Raw genomic sequence first — 16,310 nt, 5'->3', positions numbered from 1 at the left:
GATATTCTATTTACAGGAATTCATTTATAAATTTGGAAGAATCACTCGTTCAAAAGTATTAGATTTAATTTAATTTATAGGTATTCATTCAAACGGCTCGCTCAGATGTTATTGGATATCTCCGGTCAGATTAATTACTCGTAGACCCGTAGTTAAGAATTAAATTAAACCAAAACAATAGGCTGGCTCATTAATGGAGTGTATTTCTAGGAGGATCCTTCATTCTTGTTAAAGCTTAATATCTCGATAAGGCGAAATTCTTGCTAAATTTACCAAATATTTTACCTAATTAAGTCGAAGATATCGACGAATTCCTACTTAGAAATCGAATATTATTTTTAGGTCAACAATTTGAGATATTCTTGTTCTCAATATCCTAACCTATTTAATAGATAATTATGTTTTTTTCCCCTTTCGTTCCAATTACTAAAATTCAAAGAGTTTGAGATTTATATCATTACGCGTGTGTAATTTTGTAATCATTTATTAACTTTTGTAATTATAGTTAAAGGGTGGTACAGATACCAAAATAGTTTTGGCGTTTCCCTTGAGATGAATGTTGTCGAGGTTCTTCTGTGTTAATATTGGCGTACACTCGAGCTGCCCTGATATTTGCATCGGGTATTGAAGTAATTACGGAACCCGTTGCAGGGTTACCAATGTTGAATACTTACTATTTTCCCGTTATTCATTTTTCTTCTTAGATTAGGTCATTTATATGGATACAATAAAAGTAAAATATAACATCAATTACAAATATTCATAATTTTAAAGAAAAATAACCGCCGCTTTTGGGTTTCGCCTTTGGGGAAAAATTAATGTGAAAACGCACTAACGAATGAACGAAGTTACGTGACTTGCGGGATTTTTTAACGTTTTAAAATACGTTACTCAATAGCATAAGCGTTGCGGCAGATGTATGAATTTTTAACCCCCGACGCAAAAATGACGGGGTGTTATAAGTTTAACATGTTTGTCTGTCGATTTAGATTTATTTTTTATTGTTTGAAAACTGAATTATTCGGAGTGTTCCTAGCCATGTTTGATGGAAGTCGGTCCACTAAATCCGGGGTCATTTCAAAATTAAAATTTTGTGGTTATTGTTTCTAGTCTGTTTCGGGCCGCGGTTCCTTTTCTCCATACAATGAATGTTATTCTCCGTGATGCTGATATTGCTGATGTTTACGCTATCGAGTAACACATTCAAAAAAGTCGAAAACTCATGTTAAGACGCTACAGGAGCGAAAATGCTAAAATGGAAAGGAGTCTCCCTTTCAATTTGGGAATTTCAGTTAAATATACTAGTGTTATTAACTAGATTTATCTGAAAAAAATGTCCATTAAGAACAACTCAGTTAAAAGATATTGCGAAAAAATCTTTAAAATCGAGGTTCCGCTCTCGACTGTTTCCTCCTTCAAAACTTATTTAAACGGAACGAAATTTTAAAATCTGAATAACAATGAAATAATCTGTGTCGGACTGTTTAGATTTTTTGGCTAATTGTTACCGATCTTGAGTATCACACCTTTTTTTGAGCTATATTGAAAAAGGCCGTTTTTAGAAATTTTATATTGGCTCTAAGCGTCTTTTAAAATAAAAATAGCAAAAAATTCAAAACGGTCCAACATAGATAAAAATAATAATAATCTGTGTTGAAAAAATCATTGCTCTATCTTCAAAAACGAGGTAGGAAATAGTCGAGAGCGTTTGTATGGAGAATTGACCTGTATCGTATCGTCTTAAAGGCTCATCACTCATGTCATGTGACATAAAATAGATACGATTTCATCGGCACTTCCACTTCTAGTATTCAAATTCAAAAATCAAAATTCTTTATTATGATATAAACGCTGAATTCAGGAAAGATTTTCAAGGAAGGTTGTTTAATATATAATAAAAGAAGTTCCGTATAAAAACGAGGTCGTCTCTTGTATTCTAAAGAGAAAACCGACAAGGTAGCCCTAGCTCCTTACGGGAGCGTTGTATATTCTAAACAACCCCCCCTCCCCCTCCACCGCCCGCGACACCTGCCTCCCCCCGTGATGGATGGAGACACTCTTCGAATGCTGAGAAGGGCCAACTGGGGTCATTGCCACAGCCACAGACATATTCGTTCAGAATAGGTACATATTTACTCAAATACACATATTATAATGACTTTCTGACACTCATTTATTATTAAAGATTTACAACAATTCTATTTTGCTTCTCTAATAAACAAATTTCAACGGCGTTTTAAATTTATTTACATTCCAATAGAAAAATGCATACTTAGCGCACAATCTTGTGTTTTACAACCATTTTATACGTTTTTAAAAACCTGATGTTACGCTAGTAAAGATACCTTATACATAAGTTTTGTTCCATTTTTCCTGCCGAGTTTATTTATTATTAAAAAAAATATCTAAAACAATTATATACAACAGCATCGTTAAACCAATGAGACTTGTCTCGATTAGGTACCTATTAAATTCCGCCATAGGTTTTATACAATAGTACGATACATTAATTCACAAAAAAAATACTTTGTGTATTTAATACTAAGATCTTGTGGAGAGAGCTCGTCGAAAAAAACTTTATCTTAGGAAATAGAAAACGGTTCACCTTTTTGCTGAATAACGTTTCCAGCGTGCATTAACTATGCGTTGTCTATTTATGTGTTACGTCCACGGCCCCAACACAACGAGATGGATCCATGATGGATGCTCTTAAGTGCTTTAATATTGGCTATCAAACTTTGATTACTCTCCGTTTACCTAAATACTGAAACGACTCCATTACAATCTTGATTGATTTCCGCGAAAATACATTACCGCCTAGCGACGCGATGTCGAAATATTATAATTTTGTACGAAAAATGATGGCTGTCTAAAAGTGTTCTGTAAAATCTATGAATGTTATCTTGTTATTTTAGCAAATTATTAAGTAAATTTATGCCAAGATCTGCAGAAATACCTACTCGTATTTATTTATTAAAATAAGAAAATTTATTATTAAGATTAGCGTTCGTTATTAAATTTATGAGTCTAAGTACCCAAAATGTGATACGAATATTACGTCTAATTTTTTTATAATCTAATATGGTTATGCGTCGCCAAACTAGTTATTTATAAAATTTTATACTTTCGATAGCTTAAATAACTAATAAAGATGGCAGAAAAAGTAAGCAAATGGCTGTTTCTTTTCCAGTACCCTTTGTCCAGTCAAGTGCAAAAATACGTATCGATTTTATCCGCTCAAAAATATCCGCCGACATAAAGTGCTATGGGACATATTTTTGATAAGTTGTACGCACCCATATTTTTACACTTGACTGTCCACATACGTATTATATTACATTTTACAGTTCCCATTTGCAAGTTTAGTTTCACAAATTAATAGTAACCATTCGCTCCATCCATTAAGTAAGTGATCCGTAAGTAACATTTTATTAAAACGTACACTTTCATTTGAGTGTCACAAAGTTATTAGTCGTAAACCTTTTTGGTATTGGGAAAATGTGAGAAGTTGAGAACTAAATGGCATCTATTTGCTGGACCTGTCATAATTCCGACCGGAGAAGGGTTGTCCGCGTGTTGAGAAATTCAGTCGTATTTGGGCTGATTCCAATCGCTTCGAAACCAAGAGTTAACTAGTGGTTTAATTAGGTGATTAGGTATTCAGTTTTGCTTTACATTATTTTACCTATGAATGTGTTTAAGCTTTTCCGTATCTCGTATATAAGTCCGAATTTATAGTCGGCTCTCGAAAAATTCACCAATTATTATCTCACTTACTCGCAACGGTTAGGGACGAAACAAAACATATCAAACTTGTGATTGGGACGAAGGACATGACCATTTTATGAGTTTCTACATGATGACTGGCCAACAGTTTACATAAGAACTTTCGTGGTCTTGACTAAAACGTTTAAAACATTAATATGAAAACATTAAGATTTTCAATCCCACTATTATTAAAGCCTTATATGACAATTAACTATACTCATAGTTTCACAGGCGGCCTTCGCCTAGCATGTTTTAGGCCGTATGAATAACACAGCCAGATTTCAGGACCATTTTCATTCCACAAAACTTTAATATTGAGCGAGTTTGTAAAGCAAACACGGATCTGAGCGGATGATTTATGTACCGTCATTATTCCTCGAGAAACTTTACGCCAAGGTAAACAATGATTCTTTTCCATAAAAATACCGCCGTTTTTTCCTTATTGTTAAATTTGTTTGATGCATTGGGGTCTTTAATGATGAATTAGCCTGTATTATAGATACCAGGATAGATGGAAATAATGTAGGGTGAATTTCCCCTGGAGCTATTAATGGAATTGTAGGTTCTATTTTTATACGCAGTTATATTTCGGTACACAGCGCCTAAGGGTATTTGTTTGTATATACAATTTTGTGTCAATAAGCTCTTCCAATGATGAAGTGGGAAGGTACCAAACGCGTTCGACCTGTAAGTTCCTAGAGTTAAAGTAGGTAGTCTTTTATTTTTAATATAATACGATTTTTAGTATATATTTTTTTGTTTTTTCTTAATTGGTTTCTTTGAATTTATACGTAAATTATATACTATAATTGGTAATCCAACACAGCTCAATAATAAATCTGCAGTTCGTCCAAAACATGGTAATTGAATTAACTTTTGGTACAGACTCGAGGCGGTTTCCAGCTTCGGGCTAATTTTAATTTAATTTGCCTGTTATCTAAACGAAACAGATACTGTTTACGCAAACACTCAGAAATTTACGGCCGTCACACCAATTATGTCAAAGTATGAAATCTGAAGCTTTTCTATAGATATACATAATATGTCGAAATCATAAGTCTTGAAACACGTTGAATTATTTAGTCAAAGCCCTATTTAAGGCAACCTGGCTGCGTGTTAAGTGAAGAAAAGAAAACGAAAGATATAACTTTAGTAAAATAAACTACCGCAAAACATCATGCTTGTTTGATTCAGAAAAGTCAATTTTCAAAAAGAAGAGAGCGCCCTTTGAAATCATATGCGTAAATGGTACATTCGTACATAGTTCGGCTCAAACTAAAGATTAACCCCCTTATTCATAAACGTACTCTAAAGTTATCACGCTGATAAAGTTCGTTTGTCCCTTTCCGACGTATTGGTGTGACAGAAAAGGACGAACGAACTTTATCGGCTTGATAACTTTAGAGTACGTTTATGAATAAGGCGGGTAGTATGTAATGTAATGTTTAAAAACTAACAATGTATCAGTATACACCCAGCTTTTGACGGTACGCCTTATAAAATGAATGTTACGTCGCCATATTTTAGAAATTATAACTTATTTCTAAAATATAACTTTTTCGTATTGAATTAAACTGACGAATTTAAATATGCAGGATCGTGGTTGGTTGACCTGCTTGCCTAATTTGCTTTTCAATTATTCCAGTCGGACCACGGATAGGTAATTCAGGCAAAATAAAAGCTACGGAATATTTTATGCTGATGAAAAATTCAGATATTCAATTACTGTTCGGCAAATGACGAAGTTTGTAGTAGGTAAATGGAAAGTTTTTTTTCTCGTAAGCACAACAATTTTATAATATTGTTCTTTTGAGCAATTTCTTTTTTTTTTTTTTTTAAAATAATTTCGGTACCACTTAACGTCTGCGGAATGAAATCTGGACAAAATTCAATGTCTTATAAAATTAATATAACATAGTTTATTTTTGATATCTTTCGTGATTTTAATTATGTATTGAATATCGATAAATAAAAGAGTTAGTTTTCGCCAATGTGAAGCTTCTAACAGAACTTGTGATACTTTATGTCCATCGGTGTCGACAAAACCAATGTTAGCATTTTTTAAGGTCCAAATTTATCTTCCATGTGATAACTTTTTAAAGAAGCTTCGTATGCTCGACATTTTTCATATTCTTGTCCGTAGGATCATTAGTGTTCTCAAAATAATAGTTTTCTAGTCATGAAATTCCATTTACTCGACATATTATTAGTCATTCATAAACCCAGAAATGCAAAAACAGCTGTTTTTTTAAATTTTTTGACTTTACGGCGTAGCAGCAAGTTTTTTATTTTATTTTTGAAGACTATAGGTCTAACTTTTTTTGAATGTGTATCGATACTCATGTCTTCAAGATAATTTTTATCACTTTCGCTGCCCCATTCGAATGCTGTCTCAAGCTCTCTGTAAGATTTTGTGCCTTAGGGGGCGACATTTCTTTTAATCAAATCTCTCCCAGAAAACTTGCCAATGCTGTAATGTTTTCTTGAACCACGCTTTGTTGCGGTAGTTTTTGTAAAGAAAAAGAACGCAAAAATATTATAAATTGACTGTTAGCTTCTAACCCTTCCTACAAAACTTTCCTCGGGCTTTTGCATTCGGTCACAGAAAATTGGTATGTAGAAATTACAAACAGTTTCGCTAGGTCGTCCTTCTCGATTGACCATCATTTCGAGAAAAGGAATCCAATACTCATGAAACTTACAGTTTAAATGACAGATATGTAAACTTTAATCTGGCATTTATACATTATTTTAGTTTATTTATTTACTTACTCTGTACGATATCGAAACTTTGTCCAGATTTCATTCCGCATATGTTAACTGTCCAAAAGTAATGGAAAATGAAATCAGTACATTAAATCGTTAACTGCTTCCCTTAATGTGTTTGTTAATCTTTATTATTGCGTAATAGTTACTCGTTGTGCTGGTAACCGTACCGAGAAACCGAAGCGAACTAGGTTAATATCGCTTACGACTTCTAGAATTACCGCAGGTCACCTAGATGCCATTACCTAGCTCTGTGATACCTACAGATAATGGGAAAGCGTAACCCGATATTACTGGATGTGCTTTATCTTTGTTTTCATTATTTTAGTGTGTAAATGTTCACTAAGAGTTTTCTCGTGAACCTGTGAACTTTAGTTACCTATTAACTATCCCTTAAAGAGGTAGGCAGAGCATATGAAACTACATTAAGCAAATAAGGTTGAAAAAAAAAACGAAACTGTGACATTGCAGGGTGAGATTCTTAACCCGCCACCACACGGGCAACCACCTATTAACACACATAAGATACGTATTTTAATTTTGTAAAAATAGGCTATCAATGTTTACTATTTTGTATGCGCGTGTTCTTTGTACGTGTACAGTTTCCATCGATAATATTTGTACAATAGGCTAAATAAACACACCTAGGCGTTATCGATGTATAAAGTCTTGTAAATAACAAAACCTATTTTTGGCTTCAATAAGCAATGTTTTAAAGAACATTTACATGTTTTTTGTATCTCCTCCATCATTGTGGAAACTTCGTCAAACTCTATCCTATTACTCGTATGAAAATCCTTTGCTGACTGTTAAATGAAACCTAAACTACGTTTGTACGGAAGAATAATCTAGGCTTTTAGCCTAAAGCAGACACTAGTCTAAAGCAGGCATTCGTTTTCGCGCTCCGTTTACAAAGTGAATCGTTTTCAAAACCGCTCTCACTGACTGTTCGCATTTCCATTTGGCGACATTCACTCGGATCTGCATAAAATGATTACCCGAGCACGGGCACGCGGATAATATGCCATGCATCCTTGGGTGTCATTCTAGCACAGACCGCTTACGTACCAGATGAAGCACGTCATGCTCCACGGCAGCGCCACCTTAGCTTTGATGAACATAAACATATGGGAAAATATCTATATAATAGTATTTTATGCAACTGGTGGTTAAAAGAGGTCAAAAAAGGTGAGTGGCGTGGGTAACAATTTGAGGCGAAGCCGAAGATTGTTAATAAAGACGCCACGAGCATTTTTTGACTCAGTTAAACACCGTTGCATACAATACTTTTTCTACGACCAAGCACTTATTTTGAAAGAAAATTATAAATTCAACAAATACCTACTTTCAGTCATCTTAGTTATCTAGGTGGACCGCCTACCATTTTGAATATGCAGTTTGAGTGCAAACATGAAAATAAAACTGTCTATGGTATGGTTCTTTGAAGCCTGGCCACTAAGACGAATCGAGCCGAGTTGAATCGAGTTCTATACATTTGAATGCGATTCGACGCGTCGCTAATGAACGCAGCAGAAAACGAAGGAGTCTCGACTCTGCGAATTGGTTTGTTAAGTTGGTAGCAATGTATTTACTGAACTGTAAAACAGCTATATCGTGCGACTGCTACTAAATGTTTTCAGGGTATAGATAGACTTGTCCTGACATCTTTTATGTAGGGTTTTAAAGTTCTATGCACGACCTTGTAACTCACGAATAACAGTACGGGAGTAGAAAAAGTCTATAAAATTCTAGACTAGTTAAAAAAATATATATGTTTCTAGTTTCGTCGTGAGCTCTTATACATTGTGGCGCTGTTGTAGAGCATACTCCACAGCAGCGCCACCATAAAATATCAATTACTGCATATGGTACAGGCACGTATATGGCTTCAAATAATTCTATAACAATTCTATATTGACCTTGCTTACGAAATCCCTACTTTTATTTTTCATTTAGGAAAATACGATGCCACAAACCTTTTGTAAGAAATAATTATCGCAGCGCCTTATTGAAAATCTCGGCAAAATTGTTAGTGTGTTTTTCTTGATTTTTTATTAAGGCGCTGCGATAATTATTTGTTATAAAAGATTTGTGGCATCGTATTTTCCTATATGCAAAATAAAAGTAGGGATTTTGTAAGCTAGGTCAATATAGAATTGTTATAGAATTATTTGAAGCCATATACGTGCCTGTACCATATGCAGTAATTGATATTTTATGGTGGCGCTGCTGTGGAGTATGCTCTACAGCAGCGCCACAATGTATAAGAGCTCACGACGAAACTAGAAACATAGATATTTTTTTAACTAGTCTAGAATTTTATAGACTTTATATAGATATTTTCCCATATGTTTATGTTCAACAAAGCTAAGGTGGCGCTGCCGTGGAGCATGACGTGATGAAGCACTGGGATTTAATGGTTTGAGAAGATGGGTTAGTTCGGAACTTGTTCAAAACATTCTGAAATACCTGTTTACTGTTTATAGAGATATGTAGTCTATCAGATTTTTCCGCCGATCCCCTACTAGTGTAGAGAACTATGAAATTCTGTATTTGAACACTACAGACTAATATAGTCTAAAACCGGAAAGTGATTCGCGCGCATTAGAAACCATATTTACAGTTTAGTATCAATTTATGTTCTAGTCTCCTTTCCAGACCAGTAGTTGAGAATACAAAGTCTAATAAAATTGTGTGTTTGTGACCTCCCCCGAAGTCTATGGATGGTAGTCTCTGCATTTCATTGATCGCTCTATTCGTAGCATCCAGTCTAATTTGCTCTTGTACTACACAGATATGTTACTAAATTCACAGCCCCGTTACACTGGTTCATGCAAAGATTGATTCCCGTAGGTGAGAATATTCGCCGTAACGCAATTTGTAACGCTCGGCGTAGCGCGGCATCGGTTTAGGATGGATTACGGCATAGGTGTTAGGATCAGGGATGTTCTGAATATTCACCTCAAAAGCTTCGTTGGCACATGTTAGTATAATATTTTCGATACAGCATATTTTAGGCTAAGCCAACCACTGTCCTTGGAGAATGCTCTTAATAGAGCTTCAACTAAACGAGTTAGGTGCTTGTTTTGTTATATGATAATTAATAAATAAATAACTAAGCGAAGCTTGTACTATGGGTGCTAAGCGATGATATACTTCCTTAGAAGAGATCTTAGATTATAGATAAATACATACTTGTATACATATAAAACATCCATGACTCAGGAACAAATATCAGTGCTCAACACACAAATAAATGCCCTTACCGGAATTCGAATTTGGGACCGCTGCTTAGCCGGCAGAGTCACGCGCGGTCGTCTGGTCTAGCGTCAGATAATGGAACGTTACGTTTGTAAAAATACATAAACAATTTCATAAATTATCAAAAAAGCGGAAACCTAACTATACCTACTACCTAGGTATTGTATTTCAGTTATATTCTATGTTAGGAAAATTAAAATTTGCTGGAGTATTGTATTTGCTTTGAGGACATATCGTAGATATTAAAATTTACTTAATTTTAATTTTACTTTCATTTATTTAATTTTAATTTTACTACGAGTATATGGTATGTCAGATGTATTTTTAGGAAAATTGATATACATACCTACATGTTAATATTCCGTCAACTGAAATTAATTTCTGTGATTTAATTATTCAATTCTGCACTTTCGTATGGCATCAACTTCTCTTTACTTTAAGAAACTGTCAAGGCATTATGCAATTGTGTCACATTTGTTTCGATCCCACGGTCCGAGCTCGAATCGATTTTAGCCGGAGTGCTTGACAAAACTTTGTGCGTTGTCCCGTCTCAAATATAATGTGACCCTCATATCGGTAACATCTACGTACTGTCGCAGGTCAAGCTCTGGTCTACTTTAGCGTCGGTAAACTTTGTGATAGTTCAATTCGAGGTAGAAACCTGAAGGCGTTCCAAACGCTTACAGACACGGGTCATCCTAACGGCCCAGCCACGACATTGGTCTAAGCGCGACAGCGGTGAGCGGCAGCCATACGTGCGAATGAAAAGTCCCATCGCTGTGTCTCGCTCCAATGTATGGCCGCCGCTCACCGCTGTCGCGCTTAGCCCATTGTCGTGGCTGAGCCGTAAAGCTCGTTAATACCAGGGTAGGAGTCCTTTCCGAGTACGCTTACAGATCTTGGTGTGCCGGTTCGTCCAAGAACTGGACTCGACCGAACTTAAACAAACAACGGGATCAGACCTGGTCGCAACCTGACTACTAATATGACGTGGGGCATATGTTAATACCTTGCTTTGCCTGAATATATTACCAGCAATATCAGTACACTTTTAAGTGCTTTTTGACTTGTAGTAAGGGCTGAAGAGAGTAAATAAGGGAATTGTAAAATTTTGAAAGACCTTATTTAATCATGACATATGTACTTATAATTAGAATACGGTTTCGAGCCTGATGTACTACATTGTAAATGTCATTCAAAGTAAGTAAAAGTTTCGTGTAGGAATTTACTTTTTTTTACGGACTTATTTCCGATGCGGTTTAACCACTTAGACATGACTACCTGAGCCCTGTATCTCTTGTTATTGTTGGTAACCGCAGTCCGTATACAAAAAGCATTAGTGGGCGTTGATGTCCTTAATTATGTCTACGCAAATATGTACCTGTAAATATACCCACAATCTTCGAAGCTTATTTATGTAAACCACATGTATGTAACGTTACCGCGACCGCAGCATCTCTTCGGAACATATTAAATACATATTAAATGCTTTAAACAAACACGTTTTATTTTAGAAGGCTAAATTCTTCCCAGAAAACTTTATTGATGTATGTAGGTTCAGCGTATTACCCGACTTTATCCCGCCTAATTCGTGCCGTGATAATAAAAAGTTCTATTTCAAAGAAGCTTTTCTTTTTCTTAATGTAATTCGATTCTTACGTGACTTTCTGTAAAGCTGTTATTTCTCGTACACGAATTCCCAGAAGCTTTTAGATTATCTGAAATCTGCGAAATTGTGAAAATACCGTAACAAGACACATAATCTTTCTTGTTTTTTTCGGATACTTCGTGGATCTAAATTGTGAATTTTATTGAATAAGAAAGTATTTTTTTCAACAGAGTTAATAGATTTCGTGAATGTAGGGGCTTTAGGCAGAATGTACTGTTTCATTTGAATCTTGCCGGTTTTTGTTTATTTTATTGTCCTGGTGTGACGCTCATGACTAATTGAGGTTTATAGTATATTTGCGGTTAGTCACGTATGTGTTTTGTTTGAAGATTAGTTGATCAATATAACTGATAAAATTGTCAAAAAGGAATTTGCTGTTAAGTTTTTAAATATATGTATTTATTTTAATTTCAATGCACTTAATGGTTGAGTGATGAATGAGTGAATGAATGAATAAAGCTTTATTCAATTCCATACAGATTTTTACATAATTAAGTGTTTCAATGAATAATCTAACATGCTATATGTTTGGTACCAAATTATAATAAATGTGTTTATTGACTGTATGTTTTGTTGTTTCAGGGCGGCGAGGCTGCGCAGGGTTAGTTTGTAGCGGTGGCGCGAAACCTGGAGCCACGCGAGGGTCTACGTAAGTATCTGCTTAGATTATTACTTTATACCTCTACTCTACATCCCGGTGCTAGAAGAGCTAGTGCATGGAGTTGGGCGGGACATGTTGCTAGGCAGAGTGATGGTAGGTGGAACGATGTTAACGGAATAAGACTCATATAGAATTTGGAAGAAGAAATGATTGTATTTGTAGTATTTTACATAAAATACCAATATTTATAGATTTTCGATTAAAAATGTGCATAATATTTTTTTTAACTTTGGCCACCGAAAACGCTGTCAGCCACGTATTAGTGACGTCATAGAACCTAACTTAACTTCATGTCAAGTTAATCACTGACATAATGAACTTTATGCCTCATACTTAGGTAATGTCAGAAAGATTTGTGTTTTAATTCGATTGACGGCATGCAGACAATCTATAGATTAACATAATGTTGTTTTTGCTTCATTAAGTGAAAGGATACTTTAAAAATGTTTTTTTGCGGTTTTCTTGTCGTAATAAAACATGGTAATATTTTTTTTCGGTTAGTTGGACAGTAATTAATAATATAAGATAGATTTTAAAAGAGGTCAAGTAGCCTATGGTGGCCGCTTACAGATATAAGAAGCGCTTGGCATCAGTTAGCTCGTTGGGTGGACGACATCCGCAAAATTGCAGGTCACAACTGGATGAGACTAGCTCAGGACCGGGATACATGGCGAACTAGAAGAGAGGCCTATGCTCAGCAGTGGGCGATAAAGGGCTGACATGATGATGATGATGATAATGCATGTTGTCGCTGTTGTTGCTATTGTCGGTATTGATGTATTGGGACAGTGACAAAAACCTTAACATGGATTGATATTTTGATAAAACGTTTCAGCTCTAGAAAATATGCTTTCATATAAAAGACAAAACCGAATTCAAATTGAGTTACCAGTTTAATTGCCAGACTCACGAACATATATCATTATCACACTATTCCGTACTTGGCTTGGATTAGATTTTAATAAGCCAGCCTTTGTCATGAACTCGGGTTTGATTTACGTACAGTCACCGGCATAAATAAGTGATGATTTCTTGTCACATTAACGTCTTGTTTGAAATGTCATACTAAATTGTCAAACGATTGAAAGCAATAAGGCACAGATATCATCACTTATTTATGCCTTTACCTATAACATGGCGCAGTCGGTTGTCTATTGTTTGCCCGACAGTCATTTAACATAATATTCATTTGCCCGAATCTAACTTGCCTGAATTTCATTTGCCCGAATGATTTGTTTACCATAAAAATCATATGACATACTCGTTGTTTATCCGAATATTACCTTCCATAATCATACAATGCCATACTATTTGTTAGCCATATTATTAAGTGCAATAATATGGTTTCATAGAATATTCAAACGCCATAAGCAATTATTGCCATATTAATTGTTGCCCATATTATTACCTAACCTAACCTACTTTCTGATAGCAGTTTCATTTTCCAGGGGTCACAGTTCTAACCTAACCTAACCTACTTTTCCAGCAGTTTCATTCTCCAGAGGGTCACAGTTCTAACCTAACCTAACCTACTTTCTGATAGCAGTTTCATTTTCCAGGGGGTCGCAGTTCTAACCTAACCTAACCTACTGTCTGATAGTATTTTCATTTTCCGGGGGGTCACAGTTCTAACCTAACCTAACCTACTTTTCAAGCAGTTTCCTTTTCCAGAGGTTCACAGTTCTAACCTAACCTAACCTACTTTCTGATAGCAGTTTCATTTTCCAGGGGTCACACTGCTAACCTAACCTAACCTACTTTCTGATAGCAGTTTCATTCTCTAGTCCTTCTAGTACCTATTATAGTAGTTTTCGATTCTGCCAAAGCACATTATGGAAATTGACTTTTCTGGACGCTAATTTGTATGACAAATGATGGTATGGAATGTGGTGATTACGGATTTCGATGATTCTGACAAATGACATTATGGAAACTGACTTTATTGGCAAATGGGGGTATCCCGGCGCAGTCGGTAGGATACGAATCTGAAACTTTCGATTCTGCGGTTTTTAATTTTGTACTTTAATCGCATAGTATAATATAAATAAAATATCCATCTCTCCGTTCCAACCGTAAGACTATTCGCGTTTTCTCACGAAAATATGCTACACCGAACTATAGTATTGTACGGATTTTTATAAGTACACGCGATCCGTCGTGCATTACACCATCGAAAAATGATATGGCGTAGACTGCAACATCTTATCGGTATTGCCACACGCTAATACTTCACCTCACACTTCGCAACGACATGCAAAAGCAATACCATATAGCGGTCAAACTTATAACATCTCTCTTTACGCGTCACGGGCACGGGTCCGCTGAATTGCAATTTACAATAAATGTAAAAATGTGCTGTGTGCAAAAACTTACTGAAAAGTATGTCTCACAGGTCTTCTTTTCGCCGACGTAAGGGCATAGTATTATTTTTGAGCAACCTTTGTGCACCCAATTTTTACACTAGACTGTACCTAAAGTAAATATCTGATGTAGCTTGAATGTAGCACCCATAGTAGAAAAAGTCAGTGACGAAAAGTGAACGTTTAGCGAGGTATGGGCATGTGATGCGCGGAGGCATTAAAGTCATGTGACAACGAAGGTATTGCGAATGAATGTGGAGGGAACGGGAGAGGAAAACCAAAGAAAAATGGATTGATTGTGTGAAAAATGATATGAAACGAAAGCGAGTGGATGATGAGATGACGAGCGATAGAGAAGTATGTATGGAAGAGGAGGAACATGATGCGCCGACCCCTAATAAATGGTATAAGGCCAAGCGAATGATGACTGTACCTAAAGTGTTTTATGGTGTTGGCAGCAGTGTTGCTGAGGGCGCGGTGGCAGGATGGACGACGCCGGCAGCAACAAGCAGCGGCAGGCCACGAGGGTCTTCAAGAAGAGCTCCCCCAATGGCAAGGTAAGTCTTACGATTTTGTCTGTCCACTATAACACACGATTTTTATTAATAGGTTTAAGTAAATGAAATTTAGATTTTTCTTAAAACATTAAAGTACACTTTAAGTATTTTTTTAACAAGTGAAGGGTGGGCGACACTAGTAAATAATAGAATTCCAAAAATATTAATACTGGAAGAGGCCAGCATCAGTGATGACCCTTATCATTATTGCGCTACCTACTGTCCCAGATTTGATAAAAATATACAGTTTTTTTGAGAATATTTAGAAACAGTTTTTTGATGAAGCCGAAGGGTTCAATTCTTCTCAATGAACTTTTTTATGAATTTCTGTTTATAACGTAACGACCCACACCTGTACAAAAACCACCCTCTATACTTTGTGTTCCGTAAGCTAAACCAGAGCAGCATGACTGTAGATAAACCAACGATTCTGTTTCCTTTTCAGATAACAGTATACTTAGGAAAGAGAGACTTCGTAGACCACATCTCACATGTAGACCCGATTGGTATGTCCCGCTACTATTTACCTGTTTTTTCTTACTTTGTATTCCATAGTTTGGGGATAAATTCTTATTTGATTAAAATGGGGCCTTTTTTTATTATTTGTTCCAATTTTCGGGTGTATGGGGTCGCGGACTTTTGGGAGGCGTGCGTAGGGCTGAAACCAACAGCGCAGAGGCCCTTTAAGACAGTTTAATTTAAAATGTAATGTGACACTTATTATACATGGGCTTACTCTTGGCCACAGACTAGCCAAAGGCAAAGACGTGGCCTACGATGGAGTGAGATCGCCCAGAAGATGCCTGTTCACCTTTAATGTGAATCGCTAAGACTTTAAGAAACTATATGTCCCTGGGTTTTCTAATTTGTTAGTTTCTGATACACTTCAAGGTTCAAGCAGTACGTACACGTACGTACAATTGAGTACATAGTATTTCTTAAAACAATGATTACAGAAAAAAGGTCTGACTAAATAGAGTGTGCTAATATGTGCTTACTTAGTATAACCATAAATTAAATATAACAAGATCATACCATTCCATACATTAAAATGCGACCGCCTACGAACGCGCTTACACTCCACCACACATAGTGCTGCCTTGTTGCCACCGATTATTTGTAGATTGGCATTAAGTGTCAATTTCGAGCCGTAAATCTATGTCAAAAGTGACACTAACACCATCTACAAGTATAATCTACAAGACATTTTTTTGTGGCGCCATCTATTTAGTAAGCGCGGTCTTAGGCGGTCGCATTTTAATGTATGG

At 35.9% G+C, this 16,310-nt stretch overlaps 1 protein-coding gene across 5 annotated transcripts in view; it reads left to right on the top strand.

Moving 5' to 3' along the window:
• LOC125225094 (beta-arrestin-1) overlaps positions 1-16,310 on the top strand; it is a 153,839-nt gene that overhangs the window by 123,042 nt on the left and 14,487 nt on the right. For 4 of the 5 annotated variants that reach the window (XM_048128636.1, XM_048128634.1, XM_048128635.1 and 1 more), the window contains 3 exons: positions 12,047-12,113; positions 14,947-15,042; positions 15,488-15,548. In XM_048128636.1, the coding sequence (XP_047984593.1) occupies positions 14,971-15,042; positions 15,488-15,548 (133 nt within the window). In that variant the 5' untranslated portion in view covers positions 12,047-12,113; positions 14,947-14,970. Of the gene's footprint in view, positions 1-12,046; positions 12,114-14,943; positions 15,043-15,487; positions 15,549-16,310 lie in introns of all 5 variants that reach the window. The other variant, XM_048128637.1, reaches the window with a different exon arrangement.

Source organism: Leguminivora glycinivorella, chromosome 4 (genome assembly GCF_023078275.1).
Source record: "Leguminivora glycinivorella isolate SPB_JAAS2020 chromosome 4, LegGlyc_1.1, whole genome shotgun sequence".
Lineage (NCBI taxonomy): Eukaryota > Metazoa > Arthropoda > Insecta > Lepidoptera > Tortricidae > Leguminivora > Leguminivora glycinivorella.
Note: the sequence above shows the minus strand (reverse complement) of the source record. Positions and strands in the feature narration are given on the sequence as shown.